We start from the raw sequence: 26,738 nt of genomic DNA, 5'->3' as shown, positions 1-26,738 counted from the left end.
AGGAGATTGTCGATAAATCTCCTTGTAGGTTCGCTTAATGTTCTGCAAGCGACGGGTATTGGACACAATTGTTGAGGCGGAACGGAAAACTATCTTCCAAAAAACTGTGGCTCATAGAGCTCAAATTTAATAGAAGTGCACATCATGAGAATTCTTTTTGAAAGTGAGTGGATGCACCGAATTAGGATTGGGGAAGGCAAGAACAACTGACAGGTTGCTCATCACGTGCTCCGGTTCGCGGTCGCGTCTTTCGAATATCTACACGCGTTGCTGTTTCGCGCAAGCATATACATGACTTGACTTGGAAGCTTTTAACCGTTGCTCATTTCAACCATTGGCTTCCTTCTCTAACTCTAGCAGGACTTCGTCGCATTGATACGCTTCGCGTTAGGGGCGTAGAACTATATACTGCAGCCTTTGTCACCAAATGGCTACTACCTGTGAGGAATACAATGTTTTTGCGCGACTGACCACCATGATGGTGGGAGTTGGCACCACCAACAAAATGCCATATACTCGCCCCTTTGAATTGCCGGCATTGAAATTGCAGCTCAGTTGCGACCCTTTCGCAACGAATGCAGATGACGTTCGAAGACTAGCACTTTTCGAAAGACTTACAGATTATATGATCAAGGTAGATATCACTCTATGTAATCCAATCTGGAACTATGCATAACTGATTCCTGGGCAGGATAAAGTGTTGTTGCCATGGCCCAGAGCCAGAACGGCTCCAAGTGCACAGTATCTACTCCACCCCAGCTGTAAAGACAGACACTGGAGTATATCTACCCCGAACAATCAGCTTGTCCAGAACTCTGGGTGGTATATAGATTTGCTCTGCAAGCAGGCTCTTAGCGAAGCTACTAAGGAGGTTATGAGGAAACTTGAAGCATTCCTAGACCGAGAAGCAGTCACAGAAGGTGTGTCACTCGGTGCATTACGTCTGTAATTGATTTGCTGACTTAACCCCTTTTTAGTGATTTCAGAGGCCGTGGAAGATGTGAGTAGTAAATCATATCCGTTAACCCATGTTGTCCGCTAAAAGTTTTAAGCCGTCAAAAGCAACCACATTGCACCCTGCTCCGCCTCAACTCGCAGGAACCAAGCGTCGCCGATCTAATAGCACGGCGAGTAGTTTTTCGAGCGGCTCGGAGCCTTCAAGCCCAATTGCAATACTCCCAACATCAAGCTTCAGTGGCCCTAGCAGCAAAATTCGAAAACTGGAGATACAATCAGCGCCCCCTGAGCCAGTGATAATCAAACGAACTCCGGCCCCTGTTGAGGCTCAGCAAATTAAAAGAAGAGATGAACATAATGTAAAGACCACTCCCTTGTATTCGTAACTGATTAACACCTGCTAGATTGTTTCAGATGCTCTGAAAGAATTGAAGACACAATATCCCGATGATGAATTCGAAACTCATGTCGACATTCTCGAGACAAGGGTCAAGTGTTGCGACTGTCGTCTATTGGGCGGGTCACATTGAATGATCATGCTCGGTGATGCTAAGAGTAAGAAAGGAGTTTTGCACTGGGTTATGCAACATGTGTTCACTGGCAAACATCTCGAGAGCGTCTACGGCAGAATACGCAAAACTGGTAAAATATTTAGAAAGACTCCGGAGCACTTATCTAGAATGTTACGACTTGAAGAGCAACCTAGCGGCCGACGCATTTGGCATGATATTGAGCGTTACGAGTATGCCAAAACACATCTATATTCTGCAAACTGTCGTGCGTCATCTCCTGGTCTTGGAGCTACCCAATCTCCTCCTGATAGTGCAGAGACTCATTCACTGAATCATAAGCTTATGTCTGATACCACGCCCAGAGACATAGTCACAGTGCAACAGCACTGCAACCATTAGACAGTGTGCTGAACGTTGATGGAGTTACGTTGAAAACTACTAGATCCGTTCCAAAAAATGCGAAAATTGATTGGACACGAAATTACCAACAACCCCAAGGTTTCACACTCATTAGAGGACAAACTATGGCTGGCCAAGCAAAACCAACTTCTCTATTTGAACCCGCTTCGTCAACAGTGGATGGAGCTATCTTGGACTTTGCAAGCAAAACCGAATTCCCGAAGTTGGACCACTCACAAAAAGCGATTGACAATGTGGCCGGAAGATTTGCAGCTGCTCGCACACTTACTCCGCCAACTTCAAGTCCTGTATCGGAAAGTTCTAATTCAATGGCCTCTTCGTCTGCGAAATTGACAGAAAAGGCTTCGAAACACAATAGCAAACTTAAGCAGAAAACCGACTCGAGGCCCTCCGATGCTCGAATTTCAGATGTAAAGGACATCTACGGCAATAGTTGGACTTACCGCGATTCAGAAATATCCTCTCTCCGACATGAGATCCAAGAGCTCCAATCCCAAGCCGCCCAAAGTAGGAAATCGAAGCACTCAGCCGATGAAACCGCAAGAATGCTAGGCGACATGTTCGATACGAACGATATCCAGAGAAAAGCCATCGAACACCTGAGAATCGACACCACTAAACGGATGCGTGAACTCGAAGAAACTGTTACGAGACAAAGCAAGAGGATTGCGAAGCTCAAAGCTGAGAGGAGGCAGGATCACTTAGCGCAGCAAGAGATTAAAAAGACCATGAATGCGAAGTTTGAAGCTATGGCAAAGGAGAATAAGAAGACGCTGGATGCTTTGAAGAGCGCGACGGCGTTGATGAAGGAGTCGCAGGAGACGAGTCGGAAGTTGAACGGGCAGATTCAGAATTTGCTGCAAAAGGCCGGGGTGGAGCGGCCCAGAAGGATTAAGAATGAGCCTCGTGATTTTTAGGATGTTGGTTTCGTTTGGAGCTGAGATGGATGAATCGCTGATGCTGCTGTTGAATCTTGGTGGGTTTGCAAATTGCCGTAGATTTGTGTGTAAATAGAGCGTAGATGAGCTAAAATACCCCGAGATGAAAATTGTTAGTTAAATAGAAACATGTTAAAGTCATTAATCAAGGAAGAGAGTCATAGAACTTTTAAACATTTCTTCCAAAATTCTCTTTAAATCTCTAAATTACAGCAACTTAATGGGTATAAATAGAATACATCTCCCGTAAATGGTATCATCCGCCAGCAAACGCCATTGGCCATATATACCAGATAAATAGCCAGTCCTAGATGCAGAAAATATGTGAAGATCAATCCATGAAAATCGTGGGTATATGTCGTTAGTTATTCGATACTCGGTAGAACTGCGTCGGAAATATCGTCGTCGTCCATAACGCTTTCTGAATCTATCTCATCAAGGACGCTTTTAGGTTCTGGAGAACTTTCGTTGAGCATGTCGCTGTTTTCGCTTATGATGCTGTGGACGCTTTCTTCCTCAACCTCAACCTCATCGTCATCATCATCATCTTCTTCTTCTTCTTCTTCGGGGTTAAGTTCTTCTTCCTCGTCGTCCTCTTCCTCCCCACTTTCCTCTTCGTCTGTGACTTCCTCGTATGGGTCCTTATATCCATGTCTCGTATCAGGAAGAGTAGACACCAATGGGGCGACGACTTGTTCTGGTTGGATCTCTTCAAACTTTTCTTCCACGTCTTCCGGCATGGCTCTACCGTCTTCTGTGGCATCTTCTTCCGTTTCCATTTTCACCTCTTGCTCAGCTTCTCGTTCTCCATTCTCGTCGTTCACATCATCCGCCATACCTCCGCTAAGCTCCCTTTGCTCCTCTTCTAACGCTTCTTTTTCTTTCATCACGTCCTGCTCATCGCTCCGAGCCCCATCATCCACATCCTCTCCTACACCATCTTGCAGCTCTTCAATATTTTCCATCTCTCCATCCTCACCGTCTCCGTGAAGCCCCTCATCCTCCAACTCCTCAGCAAGCTCATTAACGCCTCTTCTAACTTCTTTGATCTCATTAAAAATAAGCGGAATGACCATCTCAATCCTCTGTTCGATATTCTTTGAACCCTCTTCCATAGCTCTGTTGCTCTTTTGGAGTTCTTGTACTCCCTTAGTAAGAGTCGAGACTTGTGTGGACGTGTTAACGTTCTGATCTTGGAATTCCTGTTTCATTGCTATCAAAGATGTTTCCAAGGCCGCGAGGCGAGATGTGTGAAGTAATAAAGCGTTAGTCAAGGTTGTAAGTTGGGGTTCTAGAGTTTTGAATTTGTCGCGGATGGCTGTGAAGTCTGGGATTTGGGCTAGTAGTTGTGATGGTGGCGCATTGGCGGATTCGCTTGGTTTTTGCAATGCTTCTTCCAATTTCAAAACGCGGGATTGGATGTCCGTATTCTCTTCAGCTTTGACCAATCTAGCAGTGCCGATTGAGTTCGAGGTTTCAGGTGCCTTCTCGCTAAAACCGTCCAATGCATTGCGTATCTTCGCAACCTCCTCTGCAAGAACTGTAAGATATCTATCATTTTCTTCGAAGTTATCGTTGACATTTTCATTTGCTTCGTTGACTTTGGTTTCTAATGCGAGTGCTCCACTCGAGATAGCTTTTACCGTGTCTTCCAGAACAGAAAATTTAGCTAGTGTACCTCGATTCGACTCTTCCGAAGCTCGATGACGCTCCGTATTTCGAAGCCTAAAACGTTCCCATAGAGATTTGTTGAGTGTGGTATACCTTTGATGTCGCGCTTCGATCTCCTTCAATTTGGCGTCCCGAGACTCAAACTGTGAGGCTATATGATCCATTAACGTCTGCTTGAACTGTTCCTCGCTAGCCTGACGTTATTCATTCGCAGTCAGGCATTGTTGTAACTCCTTAGCATTTCCGGCGACCTGCCTCTGAAGGTCTATAATTTTTTGACGGTGCTTCTTGCCCTCCTCCTGACGAATTTCAAGTTCTAGTCGGAGGCGATCTTCTGCTACCTGACGCGCCCGGATCTGTTCTGTATGCCATCGAGAGTTTGACTCTAGCGTCGTGATTCTTTGCTGTGTGGCAGCATCGGCGTCTTTCGATCGTGCAAGGTCGGTGGCAGTACGCTTACACAAATTTCGAAGTTGATTCATATCTGATTCTCTCTTCTCTCCCGCCTCATTTAGAACCTCGACTTTCTGCTCCAGACGTGATAGTCGATGCGACATGTCGTCTAGTTGCACTGTGCTGGCTTCCGTGGCGGTATCGAGCTTTTCTTGAAGGAAGCCAACTTCATCTCTGACTTGGTGCCTTGATCTTGCATCAATCTCATTCAATGCCTTCACTTTTTCCTCGATATCCTTTTGGTTCTTGTCCATTTTCATGCCAAGCGCTGTCAGTTGATCGCTTTCTAATATTTTGCGGGTGATAGTGTGTTCCACTTCTTTCAATTTGTCGTCTTGTCGGTCGCTATGCCTCACTAGCCTTGAGTCGAGATCAGTATAATCCCGGTCGTATATCTCTTCGGATTTTTCCTGGCGGTCAAGCAGCAATTGATATTTCTCTTCCCCTGTCCTGGAGATGGTAACAAGTTCCGTCATTTGGGCTTCTAAAGGCGAAATCTTTTGCTCAACACCACTCAGCCTTTGCTGAATCATGCCGATCTGGAGACTAGCCCGGGATTTCTCGAGATGTTCTGCGGTGAGGAATTGTGCTAATAGGTTGCTTGACTGCGGTCGTTCGTGATTGGCATACGCAGCAACTGGTTCGGCTAGCATGTTGAAGTCAATTGACTTGGTGTTTTGTGGGAAGGGCTGATGGTAGCTTTGCTTCTCCATTCGCTCCTTGACTTTTGCTATATGACCTTTGCCCCTCAGATGAGTCTCGACAGGCCCAAAAGTCTTGTTGAGGGTCGTTTTATACGATGTTGGGCAATCCAGACACCTGACTGAACTTCCATCAGGCTCTAGTAACGACCCTTCAAACTTTTGAAGAAGCAATGCTATGCCATCCCGCATCCAGTTCGGTCCCTGCCAGTATTAGCATTTCAATGATATAAATTTCAAGTTACGTACTGTCGGTTCTTGCTTCATTGGTGCGCCCTCGAAGTCATCAGTGTTGGGCATATCATTTGCGTACGAAGTTTGATGCGGACTTCTTATCATCTCGGAAGGAGCTGAACTCCGACGATTATCACGGTCTGAACTACACAAGCGCTTCATGGGCCTCAAGTCGGAGTCTCCGTATTTATGAGGACTTATCGGCTCATTGCTGCTTGTGGCATCGCTAGGTGCAACCGTCCGCGAGCGTTTCTTGCTAGGCGTTCCTGTCATCGAAACAGCACCTCTTGTCATCTTTATGTCACTGTTAGTTGAGAAGCCGGTGATTGAGAGTTTGGCTAACTTCGTCATACGCTTTAGCTGTAGTCATAGTTAGCAATAGGAATATTTCATTCAATTTACACATGGCTCACTCATAGTATCCCTATTCGTGTCCTCATGATTCTCGGGCAGTGCCAATTCATCGCAGCCGGTCTCTCTAGTTTCCTGGGCTTCTTCCACTCCGTTTGAACGAGTATCGGGTCCATCATGTTGTTGAGCCTCAAGATCATCCTGCTCTTCATCGTCCATAACATACACTAGATCAACCTCCTCAATGGGCTCCTCTTCTTGCTCAGGTAACTGCGAATCTTCCCCCGACTCTGATTCCGTAACAATGACAAAGTCATCATCAAAATTCCTATTCCTCGATGTTTCCCGCGCGACCCCTTGTCTGTTTGTATTAAGCACAATACTATGTCCAGGCGTCCTGTCGCACGCTCTCTTTCCCGTGTGCTCTTTTCAGTCCTATTCGGTGTCCTAGACTTTATTTGCCCATTGATTCGTTCCTCCAACACACCGCTGACTCCGAATTTATGCGCACCACCCTGCCAACCAATTTTGGAGCTCTCGTCTTGATCGAATGTTGTCGCGCATGGCTTGCGCCGCGGAAAAGATGCTGCTGTGAGACCTATCATTCATTCGTGGAACCTTGCGTTGCTGGTTTCCTTAAAGTTTTCGCTGTTTGAGAGAAAGTTGGGAAGTTGTCTAGACATAGCTCTGCCCACATAACAGGACACGCTTGCGATCAATTGCGATGGAATGAATGGTTCCTCGAACTAAAGGGGTCGCTAGGTCAATTCCAGACTCAATTGAACTAAGAATTGACAAAGCTCAGAGAAACCATCCTAGCAGACAGTAAATGTCAATTGCATCCTATGTACGCCGCAATTGATGGGAACAAGGCGTAGATTCAGCGAGCTGCACTATCAAGCTGTATCACTGCCGAGTCGTCGGGCGCGTCGTCGAATTAGCGCCTTCTGAAGGTAAATAGGTCTGTGCGGATAGCAACGAAGACACGTGACGCTCTTGATCCTCGATCTTCTCTCTTCCTTTCAATCGCAGTACCGCAATATATTATTGTTCTCGTTGAAAAACATGTATGCAACGCCTCCAACGTAAGTAGAGCTTGTACCACACTAACTCTTACCTACATAAGGACCAATTAGATGGTCTCACGAATATCTGAGCTTTAACAGGTGAGTCAAAATTTTGCATTTGATCTCAATCTACTATCTCGGTACTGCTTGACTGAAGCCAATACTCACCCATCCCCTTCCTCCGGTCCTCCACCCTTCAATATCCAAAGCCCAACCACCAGAAGCAGAACATATTGTTCGTTCTCCACGTCAATACCATAAACATCATAAAGAAAAGAAGCATTCAAGCCAACCAACAGCTCCATCGCAAAATCTTCCTCTACTCGCGCAACAATAGACAATAAGTTTTATACTAAGATAATTGTTTCCCAACCCCTCACACCAAATTTCCCACAAAAGATAGATAAGAAACAAATATATATCCAAAACTGTTTTATAGACAGGTGTGTGCATAAAGCAAAAGACAAAGTAAATGGTAGCAAATAACAAGGGTATCAGACAACATCGCAGGGGTATCTCCAGCTGCTCCAGCAGGAAAAAGAGGTGAACGATATGTGCATAAAGAAGATTTGCGTGTTTCGCCGTTGTGTTTTCCAGCATACATGTATGCATCCGGGGGCGGGTATGTAACCAAATGCCGCGACAAGCGTCTTGGAATAGCTGGCATACATGTAATAAAAATTACGTAACTCCAGACGTATTAGAATGGGATAAAACCATAATCCAGTGGATCAGAAGTGAAATTCAAGAATCGATCCAGGGTCAAGAAAATTTTGTTTGTTGAAGCCTCAATGAATGTAACTCCGATTAAGATGAATGGCCGCAATGTGCGATCGAAGTTTCTTTATAGGAGGAAAGCAGCGAAGAAGGCAAAAGTCGCGCTGAGGGCGATGGTTGTAGCCGGGACGAATATGCCATCCGCTGCGCTCTTTTTGCTGGCAGTTGGCCCGCCTGAGCTGACGGTCTCATTGGCTGACAGTGCTGAATCGCCTGTCCCTGTGGCTTGGGCTCCGATTGATTGGGAAGATGTTTGGTTCTCGAACAGAATGTGGGGTTTGTTGGTTGCAGTTGGAAACGTGGAGGTAGTTGTGTTGGTGGTGCTGCTGCTTGAAGATGCGGAGGAAGATGAGTAACTGGTGGAAGAGGCTGAGCTTGACGAGCTGATACTGCTGCTAGTGCTGCTGATTATGCTGCTGGATGAGGACGAGCTCGAGGTACTTGTTGCTGTGGTGGAGCTTGGCGTAGAGCTAGAGGTAGTTGAAGTGGAAGTTGGGGCCGGGGTGCTTGACGTAGTAGGGGTTGGCGTAGGAGTTGGCGTTGGACTTGGTGTTGAGCTTGGAGTAGGTGTTGGGCTAGGACTTTCCTTGCTTTCTTTGCTGCTGGAGCTTGACTTTGAAGATTTCCCACCGGAACCAGAGCCTCCGGAGGAGCTGCCAGCATTGAAGACAACGACGTTCGCGGTCTGACCTTTAGGAACTGTTACAACACAAAAGTTGGCCCCACCTGCGCCAGATGCTTGATCAGAGCTAGTCACGCCACCGACTCCGTCAACAGTTGGATCAATGGAACACGGGGTGCCATTGCAACCCGAACCAGAGCAGACGATCTTAATACCAAATGTTGGAGGAGTCCCAGAAAGATTACAGCCGGTCCAGATTGGGTTCCATCCAATCTTGAGAAATGTGTTGCCGTTGGCGTCAGTATTGGCTCCTGCCACATACGGTGCCCAGTTACCAAGTGGTTTAGAGCCATCACTCCATTGACAGCCGTCAGCAATACTCACTCCCGGCGGGTTGATATAATAACTATTCGTGGGTTAGTCATGATATGATCAGGATATCGAATACACTTACTGAGCTGCCGTGCTACACCAGTAGCTCGGGTTTGGTACCGCAAGTTGAGCCCAATCATCAACGTGGGTAGGAATCAACATATTCTCGTTTCCAGGGAGAACAGTTTGGCAAAATGCCACAGCGGAACCAGCATTGTTCTGGACTCCTACAGCGCCCGAACCATCAACACAGTAAGGCTTGTTAGGGAAAGGCTTGCTAATTGAGCCACTTTTGTCGCAGAAGAGACCGCCGTTCTAGGATTCGGTCAGTTGCCAGCAATCGAACTTTCCTACTTGCTACATACCATAGATCCCGGAAAGGTATAAGAAGTTGCAGTCGGATCCCATTGTGCCATGACTTGCCCGGATGGACAAGCATAAGGGCAATAACTACCTGGAGTACACGCTTGATCGGGACTCATCGCCCATCCTGCATTCATGGACTTTGGAGTGACGGCAACTAAGCCAGCATCGGTGGGAAATGCACAGCTTCCTCCACGCTTCACCAGACCGCTTTCGACTGCCTCTACGCGTGGTGATGCTTGAACTCTCTTATGCGAATGCGAGTGCCTCTTCCCGAACACGTCCAGATGCGACAAATGACGCCCATGTTTCGCCTCGGCTGGCAGCGACAAAGCCAGAATCGTCGCCGCGACGGCGGTTTGGATATCCAAAAGCTTCATTTTGGTAGATGAATAAGTCTGTATTATCTCATTGACTAGAAATATTGCTGGAAGGTGGTTCCTTGCGCGTTTCGCCTCCTCCGCGTCGCTCAATTGATGAGTGCGAGGATCGAAAAGTGTTGAAGAGATGCGATATCGAATATTGAATGGACGGTGGATTATAGTATGAAACGAGTGACTAGCTGGTCAGATGTGATCCGAGTAAAGAACGTGGTGGCTAACAGCCAAAGCGACGAGGACCGAAACGAAGCGACAACGAGCGTGGAGAGGAGAGAACCTCAAAACCGGCGGCGACAGCAAGGTAGTAGTAGTGGGTGAAGCAATCAAGAAAAGGAGCAGCCCGCATTTATTGCACCAAAGAGAAGGCGGGTCGCAGCCGCAGTGTGGCTCCCCTGATGCACGGCCGCGAGACAACAAACGGGCGCTCAGGACCCGTGAAAATCGAATATTTGCCGCTTTCATTGGCCGCGCTGGCCATGGCCTTGATGGAAACACATGGGCACTGGGAAATTGCGATTCATCTCAGACGTTTCCCCTTCCCCATAGAAACAGCTCCCGCCACCCAATCACGCACTGTCCGTACCTGCATTTTCATCTGGCTAGCCCCCTTTAGGCGTGCATCATGGGCAACAAGGATTAATTAGTCGCCCTTTGGGACAATTCTCCGATCGTCGCCGTCGAATCCAGATGTTGGAGAGCAGATCTTGAGGAAATCATCTTATCAACCCATGGCTTCCCCTCAGATTATCCAATATCCACGCTAAGGATAATAAGACTTGAGTCCATACAAATATTGTAGTGGCCGAGAACTCAAGCTTCCAGTGACAAGCGGTTGAAAACGAATTGACGCGCTTTTATCAGAGATTAGATTGCGCCAACAATCTCCAGCTCGGAGATGCAGACGAGATCTCAGACACCACACTGGGCTTAGATCTAAATCAAAGAACGCTGGAATGAAGATGATAACAACTTCGGAAGGGATGAATATATTTACACTCAACATTCCAACTTCATTATCGTTGCCACCATGCGCACATTCCAGAATTCAGTAAAGGGACACTTCCCAACATCGCGTGCAAGGGGCAATAGGAAATGAAACCCTAAGAGTGGCTAGCAACGACGAGAATTTCTCAGTGACAATGGCCGCTTCTTCTATTTCTGAACGGAGGAACAGGTGTGAGCATGTGCGAACCTCAATCTCTATCTGCAGCGCTGGAAGCATGAGAAAGGGGCCTCCTTCTACTTTTTCGAGTCATTGCTGGTGCCACAGTTGATCACTAGATCAATTTGCTCAGTCCAAAGCAGATTTGGAGATGTGAAAACCCAATGCCAGAATGCTTGATTGAAAGCCATCTCCAGGAATCTCACGGTCTTTGGTTGGCAGGACGTCAAATTTTTGCGTACATTCTGCAATGCAACTAGCAAAGATGCCTGGGTGAGATTGTTGTCATGTGATGATCCTCGAGATGCCATTGGAATCATACTCCAATAATGGAACGAAGTTGTGATGCATTTGCAGATGGCCGGCGAATGCTATTGTGTTTGTGTTCTATGATTCTATGAATATTGTGAATGTGGAGACAAGATACTTCTAGCCTAATGTCGGGCCGAGATCCCCCTCACCGGCCCGAGCCTGGACCTGCTGCCTCTCGACGTCACTGAAGCTATTCCAACAACCCGGTGTCCCATACTCTTTTTGCGACAGCCATGTCTGCATCTGGTATACCCAACTTGCTCTCACTGCGAGGAGGTCCACGTCTTCGTGGAGGTCGTGATAGAGGAGGTGGACGCGATGCTGCCGGTTCCACCGCACTGAATCGCAATGATCTTGCCATACAGTCGACAGACACTGACGCTGCAGTTTCTCGTCTAAGTGCTGTTTCCATGGGCTATTTGAATGATCCTTTTGCCGCACTGTTTGTCAATGGACCTCCAACGCGCCGTCTTCCAATAATCAACCGGGGTAAATGCCGAATCGCCAATAGTCCTACATTTCTGGAATCGTTCTAACATGTGGATTGTAGGAACATATACGAGGACGACTGCTCTCGATATTCTGATAGATGCATTCATATCCCAAGACCCAAGCGAAGCAGAAAATCCGTCTCCAAACAGACAGATAGTTTCACTTGGCGCGGGAACTGACACGAGATATTTCCGACTTCGAGCAAATAATCAACACCACAAACTCATCTATCACGAATTTGATTTCCCATCCGTCTCGAATCGCAAGTTGCAGCTAGCAGGTAGTAATGAACACATTTTAGGTCAAGATAAAAATCTACGACTCTTCAATCAGAAGGCAGGCAACCCGGTGGACGGTCGAGAAGAAGGACAATGGGGGTTCGCGCTTGCGGATAAAGGTGACGATGTTCGATTTTGTTGTCATCCTCTTGACTTGCGTCGGCTACCATACAATCCAACAATGAAGGCTCTGGATTATTTTCAAGGGCTACGATCGGACCTCCCGACGCTCGTGATATCTGAGTGCTGCTTGTGCTATTTAGAGGATGATAACGCGAGGGGCGTAATGGACTGGTTCGCACAGAGAATCTCGTCATTTGGGATAGTTCTCTACGAGCCGATAGGAATAGACAGTGCTTTCGGCCAAATGATGGTCTCAAACCTTGCAGCAAGGAACATTACCATGCCTACTGTTGAGGTTTACAAGAATTTAGCAGATCAGAAGGAGAGGATTTCCGCCGTCCTGGGAAAGAATGATGATGATAATGGAAGTTCTGAAGCACAGACTATTGAGCGCATCTGGGAGCAATGGGTAATGCCTGAGGAAAAAGAACGAGTTGACAGTCTTGAAGGGCTTGACGAGATTGAAGAGTGGCAGATGCTTGCAAGACATTATGCTCTTGTTTGGGGATGGAAAGGTAGTGCTGGTTGGGAGAAATGGAAGGCTATGAAGGAAAATTAATAACCACATTGCACTACAACACTCTTATCATGCAATGTTCCTCCGTTCTCGCAGAGAACGCTCGGAACATGATCCCGACTTCTAGATTGCTTGTACGCCGGATGACATTACATTCCACACATCACCCTATGCTACCGACAGCGCTCGCTTCGCTGTTTACTTCCCTCGAGGATTTTTTTATGATTTTGAACTCTGCAAGCACTGATACTATTTGCAAAATGCTCAATACTCATATTACTGTGCTTTCAATACTATTGTGGTTAATTTCGGGGATACATGCTCTAACATACAAACTTGACGCATCTTATTCTGGATCTTCATTTTTTCGGGGCTTCAATTTTTCAACAGTAAGTGAAAATCTATCTAACTAAATCAAATATCCGCGAGGATTCAACCTCTATTAGCCGTAGAATAGGGAGTGATTCAGAACTTGCTGACACGGATTAGCAACCGGATCCTACAAATGGATTCGTTAGGTAGGCGTTACACAAGTTTCAACATAATCACAGCTTACCTTTTATCTAGTTATATCTCCGCAACGGAGGCAAGCAATCTTGGATTGGCAGGAATTACCAGAAGTGGCGCTGCGTATATGGGAGTAGACTACAAAACACAACTTAGCCCTGGTGGTCCGGGTCGAAAGAGTGTTCGCGTCACATCCAAGAAATCATGGACACGTGGGCTATTCATTGCAGATATTGCGCATATGCCAGGAGGAATATGTGGGACATGGCCAGCCTGTAAGTCTCAGGCCTATACGTCAAATGTACGATGCTGATTTTTCAAGTTTGGAGTTTTGGTCCAAATTGGCCCTCCTCTGGAGAGATCGATATCATTGAAGGCGTTAATAGCCAGAAGACCAATTCTATGGCTTTACATACGTAAGTTCTTACGTCAGTTTGATTTGTGAAGGGTTTTTAATGGTTGTTACAGTTCCCCAAACTGTGTAATGAACTCTGTTCCACAGCTTGGCATCACCCAAACCTCAAATTGTGATGGAACTACGAATTACAACGCCGGTTGTGGCACTTTATCGAAGTCTACTAAGAGCTATGGCAAAGGGTTCAATGCCGCTGGTGGTGGTGTGTATGCAATGGAATGGACATCCGGCGCCATTAAAATATGGTTCTTTTCTCGCAGTTCCATTCCTAGCAATATTAAGAGTGGTAATCCGTCGCCTGCCAGCTGGGGCACCCCGCAAGCCAATTTTCAGGGCTGTAATATCGACCAGCACTTCAAGAGTCATAATCTTGTTTTTGACATTACCTTCTGTGGAGATGTAAGTTCAAAACCTGATTGAAGAATCAATTGGGGGTGCTAATATCATCTTGATAGTGGGCAGCTAATGTTTGGCAAAATGACGATACTTGTAAAAGCCTAGCTGGAAGTTGTCAAGATTATGTAGCCGCAAATCCGTCTGCTTTCAAAGATGCGTACGTACCCCACTGGGGCGCCCGGATGAATCGTTCAAACGCTGTCGACTAACCTCATCTAGGTATTGGAGTATTAACTCTGTCAAGGTTTACACTTCGCCGCAATCTTATTTTCCTGTATCGTTTGCGGCAGTGCAGAATGACAATGATACACTTGGGCAACCTGTGCCTGAGTTCACCGGAGATCAAGATCTCAGCCTTACGCCCAACGAAGAGGATTGCGCTCCAGAAGACTCTAATATCGAACTCCCAATGTCGTCGAAAGGCATGTTTGGCACATCTGCAGCAGCAAACCCTCCAGCTGAAGTCATAGACTCAGAACCCTCATTTCAATATCCGTACTCTTTCAATCCGACATACAACACTTCGGCTAATAGCTCAATCCCAGAAGCTACTGCTTTGTCAACCTCTGTCTCAGTCGCTCCATCGACTATTGAGGTTCGAGCAAGTGATTCTGTTCAAAGTCCATCGGCTTCGCTCAACGCTACGCTTGTTAGTCAAGCTTTGAACACGGAAGATTTATCACAAGCAAAGGGAACTTCTACTGATGTCTCAGCGCAGAATTCATTACAAACATCTACAGTCTCATCTGTTACCCCATTTGAATCCATCATAAATACCGATGAGCCAGCAAATTTGGACGGTATACCAAATGAACCAACAATTAGTCAGAGGGCCCTTGCTGAGGAATCCCAAGCCGCGCGTGAAGGCGCCAAAACAATTACCTCTGAAAGCAATACCAGGCCGACCATCACAAAAGCCATCCAGCCAGAGACCACGAGCAAAACAAGCCCTTCTAGATATCCTCTTGATCGGAAAAATTCATCGTCGGTGGTGCCGATGCTATCACCGTCTTCCAATGGAACCAGCTCACTAGCCGCTACTCCAGCCTTATTTGCATCATTCCCCCCACAGCCAAACGATTTGGTATATCTTGGCTGCTTCACTGTAGATGAGAGCAATTTGAAGGTTGAATGGGACTCGCAGTGGGCATATACAGAGGCCTGCTGGAATACTTGCTATGATTTGTCCAAGCCTTACTCCGCTCTATCTGGAACAAAGTGTCTTTGCGGAGTTACAGGAGATCTTGGCATTATCTCCAGTAATTCCCAGTGTGATACGCCGTGCCCGGGAAACACTATGACAGCCTGCGGGGGAAATGATACACAAAGCAGCGTCTCGACCGTCGGCCGTAGGGATGTTCTAGAGCAGCACAACATCATCACTCTCTATCAAAACAATATGAAACCGCCGATGCCGTGGACAGTAAACGCAAACGACAACTTGAGTCGGGATGAGATCGAATATCTTTACGAAGGCTGCTGGTTCTTGGAGATAAATGACCCACCAAATTTTGAACTACGGTACCAGCTGCCGGACATGACTCGAAGTCTCTGTCTCGACGCTTGCCAAGATTACGCATATTTTGGGTTGTACTGGGACGAATGCTATTGCGGCCGTTACATACCCGCACAAGAGGAACATACATGCACCTTCCAATGCCTTGGAGACCCAACCACGCAATGTGGTGGACTATCGGCATCAATGGGTACTGCACTCAGTGTGTATCGAAACCCTCGACATAGGTCTGTCGATGCAGCTGATCCTATTATCACCATCGACCTACCAAGTAATGCGACCCAAACTATAGCTGAGTTCACATCTATTGGTTGCTACTCCTCGAATGCTGGTGTCACTAACTTCAAATTGAACTATGAATCGTTTGCAATGACACACGAGCTTTGTTTCTCACAATGTCCCAGCTCGCTTCTTGCCGGCATATATTCAACAGGATGCTATTGTGGTACTTCTGATAGTCTTCCGGATCTCGCTGCAAACGGCTCTTGCAATCAACCATGCCCGGGAAATACACAGACGAACTGTGGTGGCAATGCCAATGGAATCTCACTGAGTTTGTTCAAACGTCGAGTAGTTGGGGGAATTCCTTCGCGTAAACGAGACTTAGCGCCATTACGTATTGGACAGCTTGAACCTGCGTCAGCTATGCTCTCTAAGAGGAGACAACTACCAGTGATAGCACCAACTGTGTCTAGTGGACTTCCTCAGACAAGCACAACAAGTTCAACTCCATCCCCGTTCTTGCATGCCGCCACAGTAGACTTGCCCAGTAAGAATATGGGAGCTCATGCTTTGGACACTTACGATGGTGGGGATCCTTCATCTTTGGGCTGTTACCCGGTTTCAACAGAAGGCCTCGAACCGACATTCAATGCTTTGTTTGAGTCGCCGAACATGACGCAGCCTCTCTGCACTAACGCTTGTAGGGGCTTCTTTTATGCTGGGGTCGTCTACTCGAAATGCTATGGTGGTCGTTCCTTCGATTTACAGCGTAGCCCGCAAATCCCTTGTACCTGGCCTTGCCCTGGCGACAAGACGAATACCTCATTCTGCGGAGGGACGAATGGCAGTGTAATACTGATGAGCCTACTAATAACCGGCCAGGAATCGTGGCCGGAAACGTCTAATACAGGAGAAGACGGTGTCGAGCGACAAGATCTCACTGGACCTTTGTTGGGACGCCAACTCCACGAACACCAGTCAGCACAAGCTGGAGCATCATTCGCAGTCAGAGGATGCTTTCCATTTCCATCCACCGGCTTCAACTGGGCCGGCTCGAATTGGGCCATGGATCATGAAGCGTGCGCAACTACTTGCAAGTCGCAGAATATGGCTTGGGCCGGCATTCACGCAGCAGACTGCTACTGTGCAACTGCAATCAGCGACCCACCAATTCTTGACAGTCACTGCGACTCCATGTGTGCAAATGACGCCTCGCAAACATGCGGTGGCACGACCTACCCAGCCCTGACGGTTCTCCAAATCTCGCGGGGAGAAAACACGCAACCAGATACCAGCACAGGCCAAAGTATTCCCACACTAACACACGCAGGCACGAGTACTATAGGTGGTAAATTTGGAGGAATCTTCAACATCTACCTCGGTCACAGCGAAGAATCTCCTATCTCAACTACTTGCTACACATGCACCCAAGCAATATCCATCTCGGTATCAACCACCACAAGTAAGCCCCCTCCCTACATAACATCTCATAACAAATCTAACACACCCAAGCAACCGAAGAATGCAGTGAAAAAACGTCCACCTTAACCGCGACCGCTATTCCAATTCAGACATCCACTCATAACAACACCACACACGTCCGTCAAGACCGCAAGAAGTTTGACGCTGCCACTCTTGACGTTAACGCTGTCGCCAATACTACTTCACATGTTGTGGTCAAGTCGACATCGAAGATCACTAAAACAGACGTCAAAACCCCTACGACGACCATCCCGCCTATTACGTCTACGAGGTCGCCGGCGGTGAAGACGGAGGGGACGGATTGGATTGATGGGAAGAGTATCATTTCTTCGGCTGGATTTAGGGGCTTGCAGGCTGAATTTGGGATGGTGGCGTTTTGGGCGGTGTTGGGGTTTGTGCTTGGTTTGGCTTTGTGAGGCCCGTGGACTTGAAGGGTTTATTGTCGACATTCATGTTACTTTTGGTTCTCTGAAGATTTTCGGGGGCCAGGAAATCTGTCTGTGCGATTTGTAAGGAGGTCGGATTCTGGTGTTCTGCATTTGATTTCGGCGTTTAGCGTAGGCATATCTTTATTGGGCTTGAATTTAGTACTCGGGATTAAAAGTAGATTAGCATCTTCAGCTTAGAAAATAATTAAGAATATCAGAAACTTTACCTTTACGCTGCATGGAGCTTTTTGGGAAGTGACGTTTCAACCTCTGTGCTACACTACGTCTTTCTCTCATCCCCTTTGCCGATTTCTCTTCTGTTATGCGCCCGATCCTTCAGCTACAGTAGAAATTTTACGAAATTGTTTTATTTCCATCTATTGTGCCATCTCAGGGGGCGCCATCCTGTAAATTAAGCGAGAACCCCCCACAAATTGTTACTAGGCCAGCTCCACACTACAACACTGCGCCATATCTTTATTTAGATGGTTATAAGACAATACATATTAAAAGCAATCGACTCTTACAGTGTGGCGAATTGAAGGGTAGTAACTCTTTAGGAGAAATTAAAAGATCGCGAAATGAGGAGGCGAAACCAAAAGAAAATTGAAAAAGTCCAACTTCGAAAGACCCCTGAGCGAGTCGCTCTCGCGGCGTACGACGGTAGGAACCGCTCCGCCTCTTGTATCGGGGTCATTGGTCAAAATATTGAGGTTGTTTCGCGCTGTGCCAAGACTAATTGACGAATTGAGTTATTATAGTAGTGGCGTTAACCAAACGATTCTTCTTAAGGTTGATGCACCGTTGCGGCGACTTAGCGCTCGAGCTTAAATTTCCACGAAGTTTTGGATAGTCGTCCTGAAAAGGAAATTAAGGATTTGTTGCATCGAGAGTTCATCTTTTGCTCCAGACCAGAGATCCGTCTTGATGTCAGTGGGATTGGTGGGGCTGTCTGGTATTGTCAAAATAGCCTGATTAGGTCCGAAAGTGGTTGATTGCTCAGGGTTGTTGAGAAAGTCGTATACGTTGCCAATTGAAATCTTCTGTTTCCAAGCCTTTAAAGTCTCCAACATATGAACGAAATCTTAGACTCAAGGAGACTTAAGCGACTGGAGACTTGAGTCGATTGTTTTGTTTTAGATCGCCAAATTTTAGACACTCATAACGACACTCATAACTTGATTTTTGCTATAGAAGTCATACGAGACAAGCATGTGGTGACTACTCAACCATCACCAACATCTCACGTACCTAAATTGGTCGAAGCACCAAAATGGCTTGGTTTATCAGTCCTTACCTTTTTATTACCTTTCTAGCAACAGTTTACTCTGTCTTCGCTAGATCTATCGTGGCCGATGCAGAGTTATGCACTTTCGCTTTCGACAAGGCGACAGGAAAATCGCAAAGGATACAATCGCCCTTTCCTGGCGCAGATACGATATTTCAGTTGCAATATAATGGGATGTACGCTTATGAAGTCTCGACGGGTGTCTTCGAAGCTCTATTCGCGCCATATACCTACACCCCAACTCAGCCGCCAAGTCGAACGAAGCATGGCGAAATGAAGAGGGATCTGGATTTCAGCCAGGCACAACCAGCTTGTGGTCAATCAATCAATGAAAAGAAATCGGTTTACGCCAAGTTTGGAAAAGTTGCACTCTATTTGTGTAACTTTGATAAGACGCCGGTCAGTTGGGCTGACGTGAAGGAGCAAATGGGAAGGTTGAATGCCGAGTGTGTTCATGGACAGTCGGGTATGACTGGTATGTAAGAAGTGGTACATATTTGAGTTATGTTTGCTAATGTTCGTAATAAATAGGTTGAGTTTGCAGAGAAAGTGCTTTTCGCCATGCACAAACATGGATGTGGAAACCTTTACTTTTGCCTTTGCGCAGAGAGGTTTGGAGTTGGTTTATCCTGAACCATCTGATACAGCGTAAATATTTGGAGTTTGTGTCAAAATAATACTTCGAGGTTGTAGGGAAATCATATCTTGACAAATTTTGACTCAATATAGCAAATTTGGCAACAAAGGCTGTCTCATGTATATATAGCTGGTAGTTCAACCTTGGGTTCTCTTGATCAGACCACGCTTTCGACTGAAATGCGGATCAAGACTAACCGCCCTCTGGGTGAATAAGAATGCCGAGACACAATTCACCAGCGTCTGAGGTGACCGCCCTCATAAATGAAGCGGGAAATTTCCACGGGTTTCCAACCTGAAAGATAAACACCAAACCTCCACCTCAACACTGACTGAAGCCCGACGCCAAAGCTCGAAACGCATTTCTTTCAACATCAACCTCATTCCTGAATCAAATCATGTCCTTCGTTTACAATGGCACAATCTACTACCACGGAAGCGGATCATGGCGACCACTTTCCTCATAAATCGCTCCAGACAGTCAGCGGGACTATCACTGCATGGCTACCACTCTCAACACCTTTCATAAGAGACGCGTCATGTTCAACAGCGATAGCTAAATTAGGAGGCAACCTTTATGCGCTCGACTTCTACAACAACAATCGCACAGGTCTGTGTCTGCCAGACGAAATCGTCGGCCCATGGGAGGCACAAATATCACACTCTCCGACGAGAACATTGGTTGGTCCGACCTTTGTGTGCCCAGAGGCATACAGCGCAGTCCAAACTATTGTTATCAGCCATTCAACATCACAAACGCTGTGTTGCCCATCGTAAGCTACAATAATCTGAAACCTAATTACTATGCGAAGTGCTAATTCGTGCTTAGATCTTACCAACTTTCGGTTGCCGCGTCTACCGCAGGAGTACCAATGCAATGCGTGTCGAAACTCACAGCCGGGGACAAGCTCAGATACATAGATCCCAGTGTCACTGACATGTATTTAACAACAACCATAGGCAGCCAACTTGCGTCCGGTGAAGTAGATTTTGTTTTTGGGTGGCACGCGAATGGATACAACATAATTACTTCCACCTCCTCCACCCTCTCTTCTATCACCACGTCGAAAACCCTAGACATGACATCAACACGTACGACTGTTTCTGTTACCGGCTCACCTACCAACACTTTAGCTGGGGAAAACACAACTAAATCACCTTCACTACATCCTGCTAGTATTGCTGGCTTAGCAGTCGGGGTGCTAATAATATTTATGGCAGTTGCAGCTTTTGGATGTATCTGGCGCTACCGAAGACGTAAGCGGATGTTAGAATTGGTACCAGACCAGAACCAGAGCCCATCTGTGATGCATGAAGAGATAACGAGCCCAAATCCTGCCGTCAAGAGCGCTTGGTCTGGATTGACCGACCCACCGGTCTCGTCAAAATCGAAATCTGATGATAATCTCACCTTCGAGCTCACCGGGAGACCCATAAAACTCAAAAGAACTAGCGGTTTAAAGCGAGATAGAGTGCATGGAATTGAACTGGTCGCTCGGAATTGATCACTGATTGTTCGAAGCCGAGCAGAAGTTGGACGAGTTCCACTTGGCATGTCGGTGAATTGTATATATTCTGCTGTCTGATTATGATATGATTTAGAGCATGAAATATTATAAAATAGTTTACAACTTTAGATAAAGAGTGAATGCTGTGTTGATGCAACAAAGAACTATCATACTTCTTTGCTTCCCTTGATCTTCGAGTCTTCGACCGTAAATTCCGGATTTTCTTTTATTTTTTTCATCTCTGTTAATCAATTGCTTTGATCTTGAGTTCTATAGTGGAATTTACCACCACGACAGTACCTCTCTTTTCGAATGCAAGGGCCAAATAAAACATGACAGTGGTATTCAAGGTGAGTTCCTGTCGATATCGTATGTGAAAAGTGCTGCTGACTTTGCCTCTCTATTTTGCGCATCGCAAAACCTGACCGCGAAGAAGACATCGAGGAAGAGAAATGACCCAAAGGAAAGTCAAACCATCTTAGTCCGGGATAGAACTAAGACGAAAATTACCCTCTGTAAGCTTCAATCCAATAATGCAATAGTGAGTCCTGTTAAAAGAAAGAGTTTTTGTTCGTCACAATTGAACTTGTGAACTTATTAGGAGCACTACAGATTAAATTTTATTATTACTTGGCGAACGAAGGCAGTGCCAATCCTGCAGACCTAGCAATTTGAAACTCTCAACTCTCTTTGCGACGAGTCTTTCAAGATGGAGCTTTTCTACTCTGCAGATGTGGTGAATGCAAATGCAGAAACAAAATTCACTGGGGGCCCAGGCAGACGCCCTGATGAACTAAGTTGAAATTTGCTGCGGCTCAATAAATCAGAAACAAACACAAAGATCGAACACAAAAATACCACCCTCTCAAATTTCCTTGACAGTTTCCTCGACTACAACTCAGTCTTCAATCGCAATGAGCCAAACAGTTCCACCTGAAGAGGAAGAAACCCTCCACTCGAGATCGTTACAAACAAGCAATGACACCGTTACAGCGTGGCTGCCAATTTCTACCCCTTTTCCATCGGCCTTAGGGTGCTCTACACTGTTTCATGGTAATGAAAATGGTATATACGCCTTCGATCCATTTTATAAAGTTTATATTGCTCCAAAAGCTCCTCGATGCCTCCCAATAGAAGCGACCTTCTTATCATTGGCGCAAGAAAGCGACCTAGATTCTACCACCATAACTACCCTTGGAAAAACACAGGTGCTCACAACGACTACCGTACTTGGTCCAACATTTGTATGCCCACAAGCCTACAGTGAAGTTAAGACTATCAGTCTCGATGCTTCCAGAACGGAGACTCTATGCTGCCCTTCGTATGCATCATTCCCTAAGTATCTGTGAAAAATGCTTACTATTTCTTAGGGGCTTCAGCCTAGGTTTTTCAGCCGCCTGGTACAAAACTCAATGTTTCTCGTCTTTAAGAAGAAGCCAAACTCTTACACTTCAAAGCTATGGCGGGGATTACCGTACGGCCAAACTCACTACGTTGAGAATAACGTCGGATTCTCTCGACATAATGTCTGCTTTCGGGCTTAATGGAATAAACGTTGTAGCATCGACTACGTCTTCGGCAGCTTCCATGACAACCACATCCACCACGATCTCAGCAACCTCCTCCACCATTTCCTCTTCGACCACTATGACGGCGATTCCGACAAATGGAAAAGGATCTTCATTGCCAGTAGCTAGTATAGCTGGTTTAGCTGTTGGTATGTTCTGTTTTGTTCTGGCAGCAGTGGCATTTGCATTGCTCTGGCGAGCGCGACAAAAGAAGCAGAAATATGAGCAGCCGCCAGGGTCCGATAACACAGGTTCACCTTCAATGGTTCTCGAAAATATGTCTCCTCGATCACAGTCACAACAGTTTCCGGACGTTAAGACCACTAGGTATGAGCTACGCGAGGGACCGCTTCCGTCAAAGAGACAACTGGACGAGAACGTACCATTCGAAATTTCTAGCAAACCGATTAAAGTCAAGAGAACCAGTGGTTTGAAGAATGGCATACAAGGATTGGAATTAAACATTCGAAACTGATGACTTGAGCATAGTCTGGGGTGTTGATCTTCACAGAACTGTTCTTGCGTATGATTTTTATTGCTGGATTCTTCGATCTTTGATGCTGTACTGTAATGTAACTATTGCTAAAATATCAGTTATAATAATAAATCAATGGTGGTGATCTAACACTGAAAGAACTGTTGCTCGCTCTTTGGTTAGCGAGTGTTCGGCCATTTATTCGCGACTCAGTGTTTAATCTATACCTGATTTTCATATTGCTGATACAAATTCAGTACAGAAATCCGTCAAAATGTGATACATATGTTAGCGCCGACTTCATAACCTGATGTTTTAGTTGTAATATATCACAAGACAGGTGCTGCTGATGTTGCTTCCAGGTTTATGCAGTCCAAAAGTAGATACTCGATACTATTTGACGATAAGCACTTGGAAAGGGGAACCTAGCATGTTTTGAATTTAATGATAACTTAGATTGCTCTAGCAAGATAATGCACTGAGTCGAGAATGTGTCCTCTTTCCCACAAAATATTACAGTTCTCCCAAGACTTAACTAGACTTGAACTCCTCTTCTTGACAACATTCCGACTTTCAGCTCGCTCAGGATTGGGCCGCCCCTTCCAATGTCCCCCAGGGCTTTGTGAGACCTATATTACGTGACTTACCTTCTATTTTGACTTTGTTACGACAAAGTTTAATTTTGGTTGCTGCACAACTTGTATTGAACACTTCTAGGTCTCTCTGCCTGCTCATTTCCGCTTGACGATCATCGTTGAACCCCCCCTCACTTTTTTCCGTGCTGCAGCCTAGTAACGACATCCCCTACGCATATGGGAGCATGTTACATGGGGGAAAACAAGAAATGATCTCTCTTGGTTGTTTTTAAAGTTCAGCAAGCACTAAGCACTTGGATTTCGGAAGAATTCATTTTTGGGGGGTTATTATGGATCTCATTGGAACTTAACGAACGAATGATCATCTAATAACGATAGATCCGCAATAACGATGTCCGCCTGAGAGAATAACGCGCCTATATAGACTTCTGCGCCAAAATGCGCCGGGTTTTTCCACCGGCCAGCGATTTCAAAACTCCTATCCAAAATCCACCACAACTTTGTAAGCCACAATCTTATAACTGTGCTGATACTTGACAAGAGTAAAACTCCCGCGAGAAACGAGTGAGAAATCCTTTAAGAGCAACAACTGTAATTATTCTCTCGCAGAGCAAACCCCCAATTTAATGAGCGATAGGAGCCGCCTCAGCGTCAGCGCCCCGCTTTGCCCCTAAATAGTAGCATTAGTTGCCAACCTTCAAGTGGAGATAAAATGATTATAACGTACAAGGGACTGGAATAGCAGCCTTCGCGGCCTCGGCGTCACGCTTGGCCCCTAAAAGGCGATATTAGTTCTTAACATTCTGGTAGAAATAGGGAAGAGTCACTTACAAGGAACTGGAATAGCAGCCTTCGCAGCCTCGGCGTCACGCTTGGCCCCTAAAAGAACAACATTAGCTCTTAAACTTCAAGTAGAAATAGGTAAAATTAACTTACAAGGGACTGGAATAGCTGCCTTCGCGGCATCGGCCTCACGCTTGGCCCCTAGAGAGCAGGATTAGTTCTTAACCTTTAAGTAACAATAAGGCAAATGAAACTTACAAGGGACCGGAATAGCTGCCTTCGCGGCATCACGACGCTCCTGTTGTGCAGCCAAATCACGAGCAGGACCTGAGACATTTGTGAGTTTGGATGTCAAACTAAGTGGATGTTGATTTGTGGAAAGCTTGAACTCTAGAAGTGTCATACCGTGCCTAGGGAGAATGGATGGTACCAGCAAGGCCGACGTCAAACCATGAGACAGGAGCAAAGTCGGCCTCACGAGTATCATCGCATGTCTCTAGGAGACGCTCAACTAGGTTCCTAGGGACAAGCAGGTGGGAAATCCACTTACTCATGACAGGAAGAGCGGCACCAAGAGTGATAGAGAGCACGAAGCTCATGGCAACGATGGAGAACTTCATGCTTGTGATGATGAAAGGTAGTGAGTAATGAGTGAAAATGTAAGGACTGGTCGAAGGCTTAAGAAGCCTCGAGTGGTGTTTGATTCTTTGATGAAAACTTTATCTTTGCTTTAAGTGTTCGTATCGGTGGTGTGTGTGTAGTGTTGAGGTTGAAAGAGGGAAGGAAAGAAAAGGTCGAAGGGAGCAGAAGCTCAATACTTATAATACTCACTTTGGCTCTTAGAGGCTCGGATTCTTAATCCGGATGACGCTTTATATCACCCCAGTCTATGGTAGAATGGCAGCATTCTGGAAACATAATTGGAGGGCGTCAATTGCGCATAAGCGATAAGCAACATGTCGCCACAGCATTTGATTAATTTCCCATCCACGCCGTCTAGAGTTTCCCAATAAGAGGCAGACTTTAACTTATGCTGTTATGAAGCTATTCCGTACTAAAAGAAACCCTGCCTCCCCACTGTGATTCTTATTACACCGAGTTACGCCGGACCTGCTTAAGTCTTGATATGTGTGAAGTAAAGCATACAATTTACTAGGGTAACACTCTCCTACGTATATTAATATGTACGAGGAGAAGCTCTATATCTCTAGACCTACAAGATTAAGATGGAACTTCTTGAGTATCATAAAGTCAATGATACTGGAAAATCCACATAAACATGCCACACCTGCCTCACGCGGGCCCATTCACAGAACCCAAACTCGACATAACTTAATGCATTGAAAACTGATAGTTTAAGCGATGCACTCATCGTAATCATCGTATCATAGACAAGTCCTAGATCCCTCCTAGTGGATGTTGATTTATCAGCTTACACGTGCTCAACATTCACTTATTCACTGAAGTGGTTGTCAGGGCAGCTCTGCTTTAATTTACGTCCTCTGAGTGGACTTTCATCTCGTTCAACCAGGTCCATTTAGGCTGAACTATCACAAGGAAAGCTTCCGATTTGTCTTCTGCCAGTAATTTCTGAAGGCCTACAAAGAGCGGCTAACAAAAAGCTGAAATCTACAAATGCAAATTCGGTTTGGAGACTAAAGCCAGCCTTCTCGTCAGTCGGTCAATTTACCACCGAGTTTTGTCTCTAGTATCGAGTCACGCCTGATCACGATCGTGCATTCGGTTCTATTCCATCGCTCAATTAACCACAGCCAAAGTAAAATTGGAATAATTCCGTCGTACTCATATCTACTAAAACACGCTACCGCTTTTAGCCAAAAATCTGTAAACTAGGCGAGGACACCGCCACAATCATCTCTTTGGCAGGTGTTCTTAGTTGATCTCTCTGAAGGCCTAGTTAAGCCGATTATCACTTTCACAGATACCAGAAGCTAGCTAGTTCCTGGCTAAGACTTTTCAAGCTGAAACTCCAACCTTCTTGGACAACATCTTCGGTGATATCATGGGTTCTTACTATGCCAGGACTTGCAACCGCAGGGCTCGCGTTTAGACACCGTTCTTGATGCACTTAAACATCTTGAGAACTGTTCTTCTTTACCGCTTGTAAAGTCCAACTTTTCATCAAGCTGTGAATTTCCTCGGTGCTCGACTTCTGTCTCAAGCACAAAGAATTCCCTTCAGAGCGCTCGATTTTG

General features: G+C 46.0%; 8 protein-coding genes across 8 annotated transcripts; 5 read left to right on the top strand and 3 right to left on the bottom strand.

The window, feature by feature from the left end:
* Positions 1 to 427: 427 nt before the first annotated feature.
* GLAREA_04030 (uncharacterized protein) lies at positions 428 to 2,806 on the top strand (the record flags this gene model as incomplete). The annotated part of the gene is made up of 7 exons (XM_008084283.1): positions 428 to 634; positions 692 to 920; positions 978 to 1,000; positions 1,053 to 1,316; positions 1,362 to 1,445; positions 1,512 to 1,699; positions 1,840 to 2,806. 7 exons carry the CDS (start codon positions 428 to 430, stop codon positions 2,804 to 2,806), a joined length of 1,962 nt encoding a protein of 653 aa, XP_008082474.1.
* A 386-nt stretch (positions 2,807 to 3,192) lies between these two features.
* On the bottom strand, positions 3,193 to 6,842 carry GLAREA_04029 (uncharacterized protein; the record flags this gene model as incomplete). The annotated part of the gene is made up of 6 exons (XM_008084282.1): positions 3,193 to 4,692; positions 4,750 to 5,856; positions 5,902 to 6,180; positions 6,230 to 6,246; positions 6,300 to 6,593; positions 6,644 to 6,842. The coding sequence occupies 6 exons, from the start codon at positions 6,840 to 6,842 to the stop codon at positions 3,193 to 3,195; spliced, it is 3,396 nt and encodes a 1,131-aa protein (XP_008082473.1).
* A 1,306-nt stretch (positions 6,843 to 8,148) lies between these two features.
* On the bottom strand, positions 8,149 to 9,818 carry GLAREA_04028 (uncharacterized protein; the record flags this gene model as incomplete). Its single annotated transcript, XM_008084281.1, has 3 exons — positions 8,149 to 9,109; positions 9,158 to 9,390; positions 9,441 to 9,818. 3 exons carry the CDS (start codon positions 9,816 to 9,818, stop codon positions 8,149 to 8,151), a joined length of 1,572 nt encoding a protein of 523 aa, XP_008082472.1.
* A 1,707-nt stretch (positions 9,819 to 11,525) lies between these two features.
* Positions 11,526 to 17,656, top strand: GLAREA_04027 (S-adenosyl-L-methionine-dependent methyltransferase; the record flags this gene model as incomplete). The annotated part of the gene is made up of 9 exons (XM_008084280.1): positions 11,526 to 11,781; positions 11,843 to 12,684; positions 13,192 to 13,220; positions 13,270 to 13,484; positions 13,532 to 13,625; positions 13,678 to 14,023; positions 14,080 to 14,177; positions 14,240 to 17,220; positions 17,271 to 17,656. 9 exons carry the CDS (start codon positions 11,526 to 11,528, stop codon positions 17,654 to 17,656), a joined length of 5,247 nt encoding a protein of 1,748 aa, XP_008082471.1.
* Positions 17,657 to 18,941: 1,285 nt separating this feature from the next.
* GLAREA_04026 (uncharacterized protein) lies at positions 18,942 to 19,608 on the top strand (the record flags this gene model as incomplete). The annotated part of the gene is made up of 2 exons (XM_008084279.1): positions 18,942 to 19,435; positions 19,488 to 19,608. The coding sequence occupies 2 exons, from the start codon at positions 18,942 to 18,944 to the stop codon at positions 19,606 to 19,608; spliced, it is 615 nt and encodes a 204-aa protein (XP_008082470.1).
* Positions 19,609 to 20,006: 398 nt separating this feature from the next.
* GLAREA_04025 (kinesin light chain, putative) lies at positions 20,007 to 21,097 on the top strand (the record flags this gene model as incomplete). Its single annotated transcript, XM_008084278.1, has 2 exons — positions 20,007 to 20,365; positions 20,422 to 21,097. The coding sequence occupies 2 exons, from the start codon at positions 20,007 to 20,009 to the stop codon at positions 21,095 to 21,097; spliced, it is 1,035 nt and encodes a 344-aa protein (XP_008082469.1).
* A 917-nt stretch (positions 21,098 to 22,014) lies between these two features.
* GLAREA_04024 (uncharacterized protein) lies at positions 22,015 to 23,143 on the top strand (the record flags this gene model as incomplete). The annotated part of the gene is made up of 2 exons (XM_008084277.1): positions 22,015 to 22,421; positions 22,471 to 23,143. The coding sequence occupies 2 exons, from the start codon at positions 22,015 to 22,017 to the stop codon at positions 23,141 to 23,143; spliced, it is 1,080 nt and encodes a 359-aa protein (XP_008082468.1).
* A 1,219-nt stretch (positions 23,144 to 24,362) lies between these two features.
* On the bottom strand, positions 24,363 to 25,142 carry GLAREA_04023 (uncharacterized protein; the record flags this gene model as incomplete). Its single annotated transcript, XM_008084276.1, has 6 exons — positions 24,363 to 24,409; positions 24,467 to 24,514; positions 24,571 to 24,618; positions 24,676 to 24,723; positions 24,781 to 24,849; positions 25,073 to 25,142. The coding sequence occupies 6 exons, from the start codon at positions 25,140 to 25,142 to the stop codon at positions 24,363 to 24,365; spliced, it is 330 nt and encodes a 109-aa protein (XP_008082467.1).
* Positions 25,143 to 26,738: the final 1,596 nt, after the last annotated feature.

This window comes from Glarea lozoyensis (genome assembly GCF_000409485.1).
Source record: "Glarea lozoyensis ATCC 20868 chromosome Unknown GLAREA2, whole genome shotgun sequence".
Taxonomy (NCBI): Eukaryota; Fungi; Ascomycota; class Leotiomycetes; order Helotiales; family Helotiaceae; genus Glarea; species Glarea lozoyensis.
This window is presented reverse-complemented; position numbering and strand designations above follow the sequence as displayed.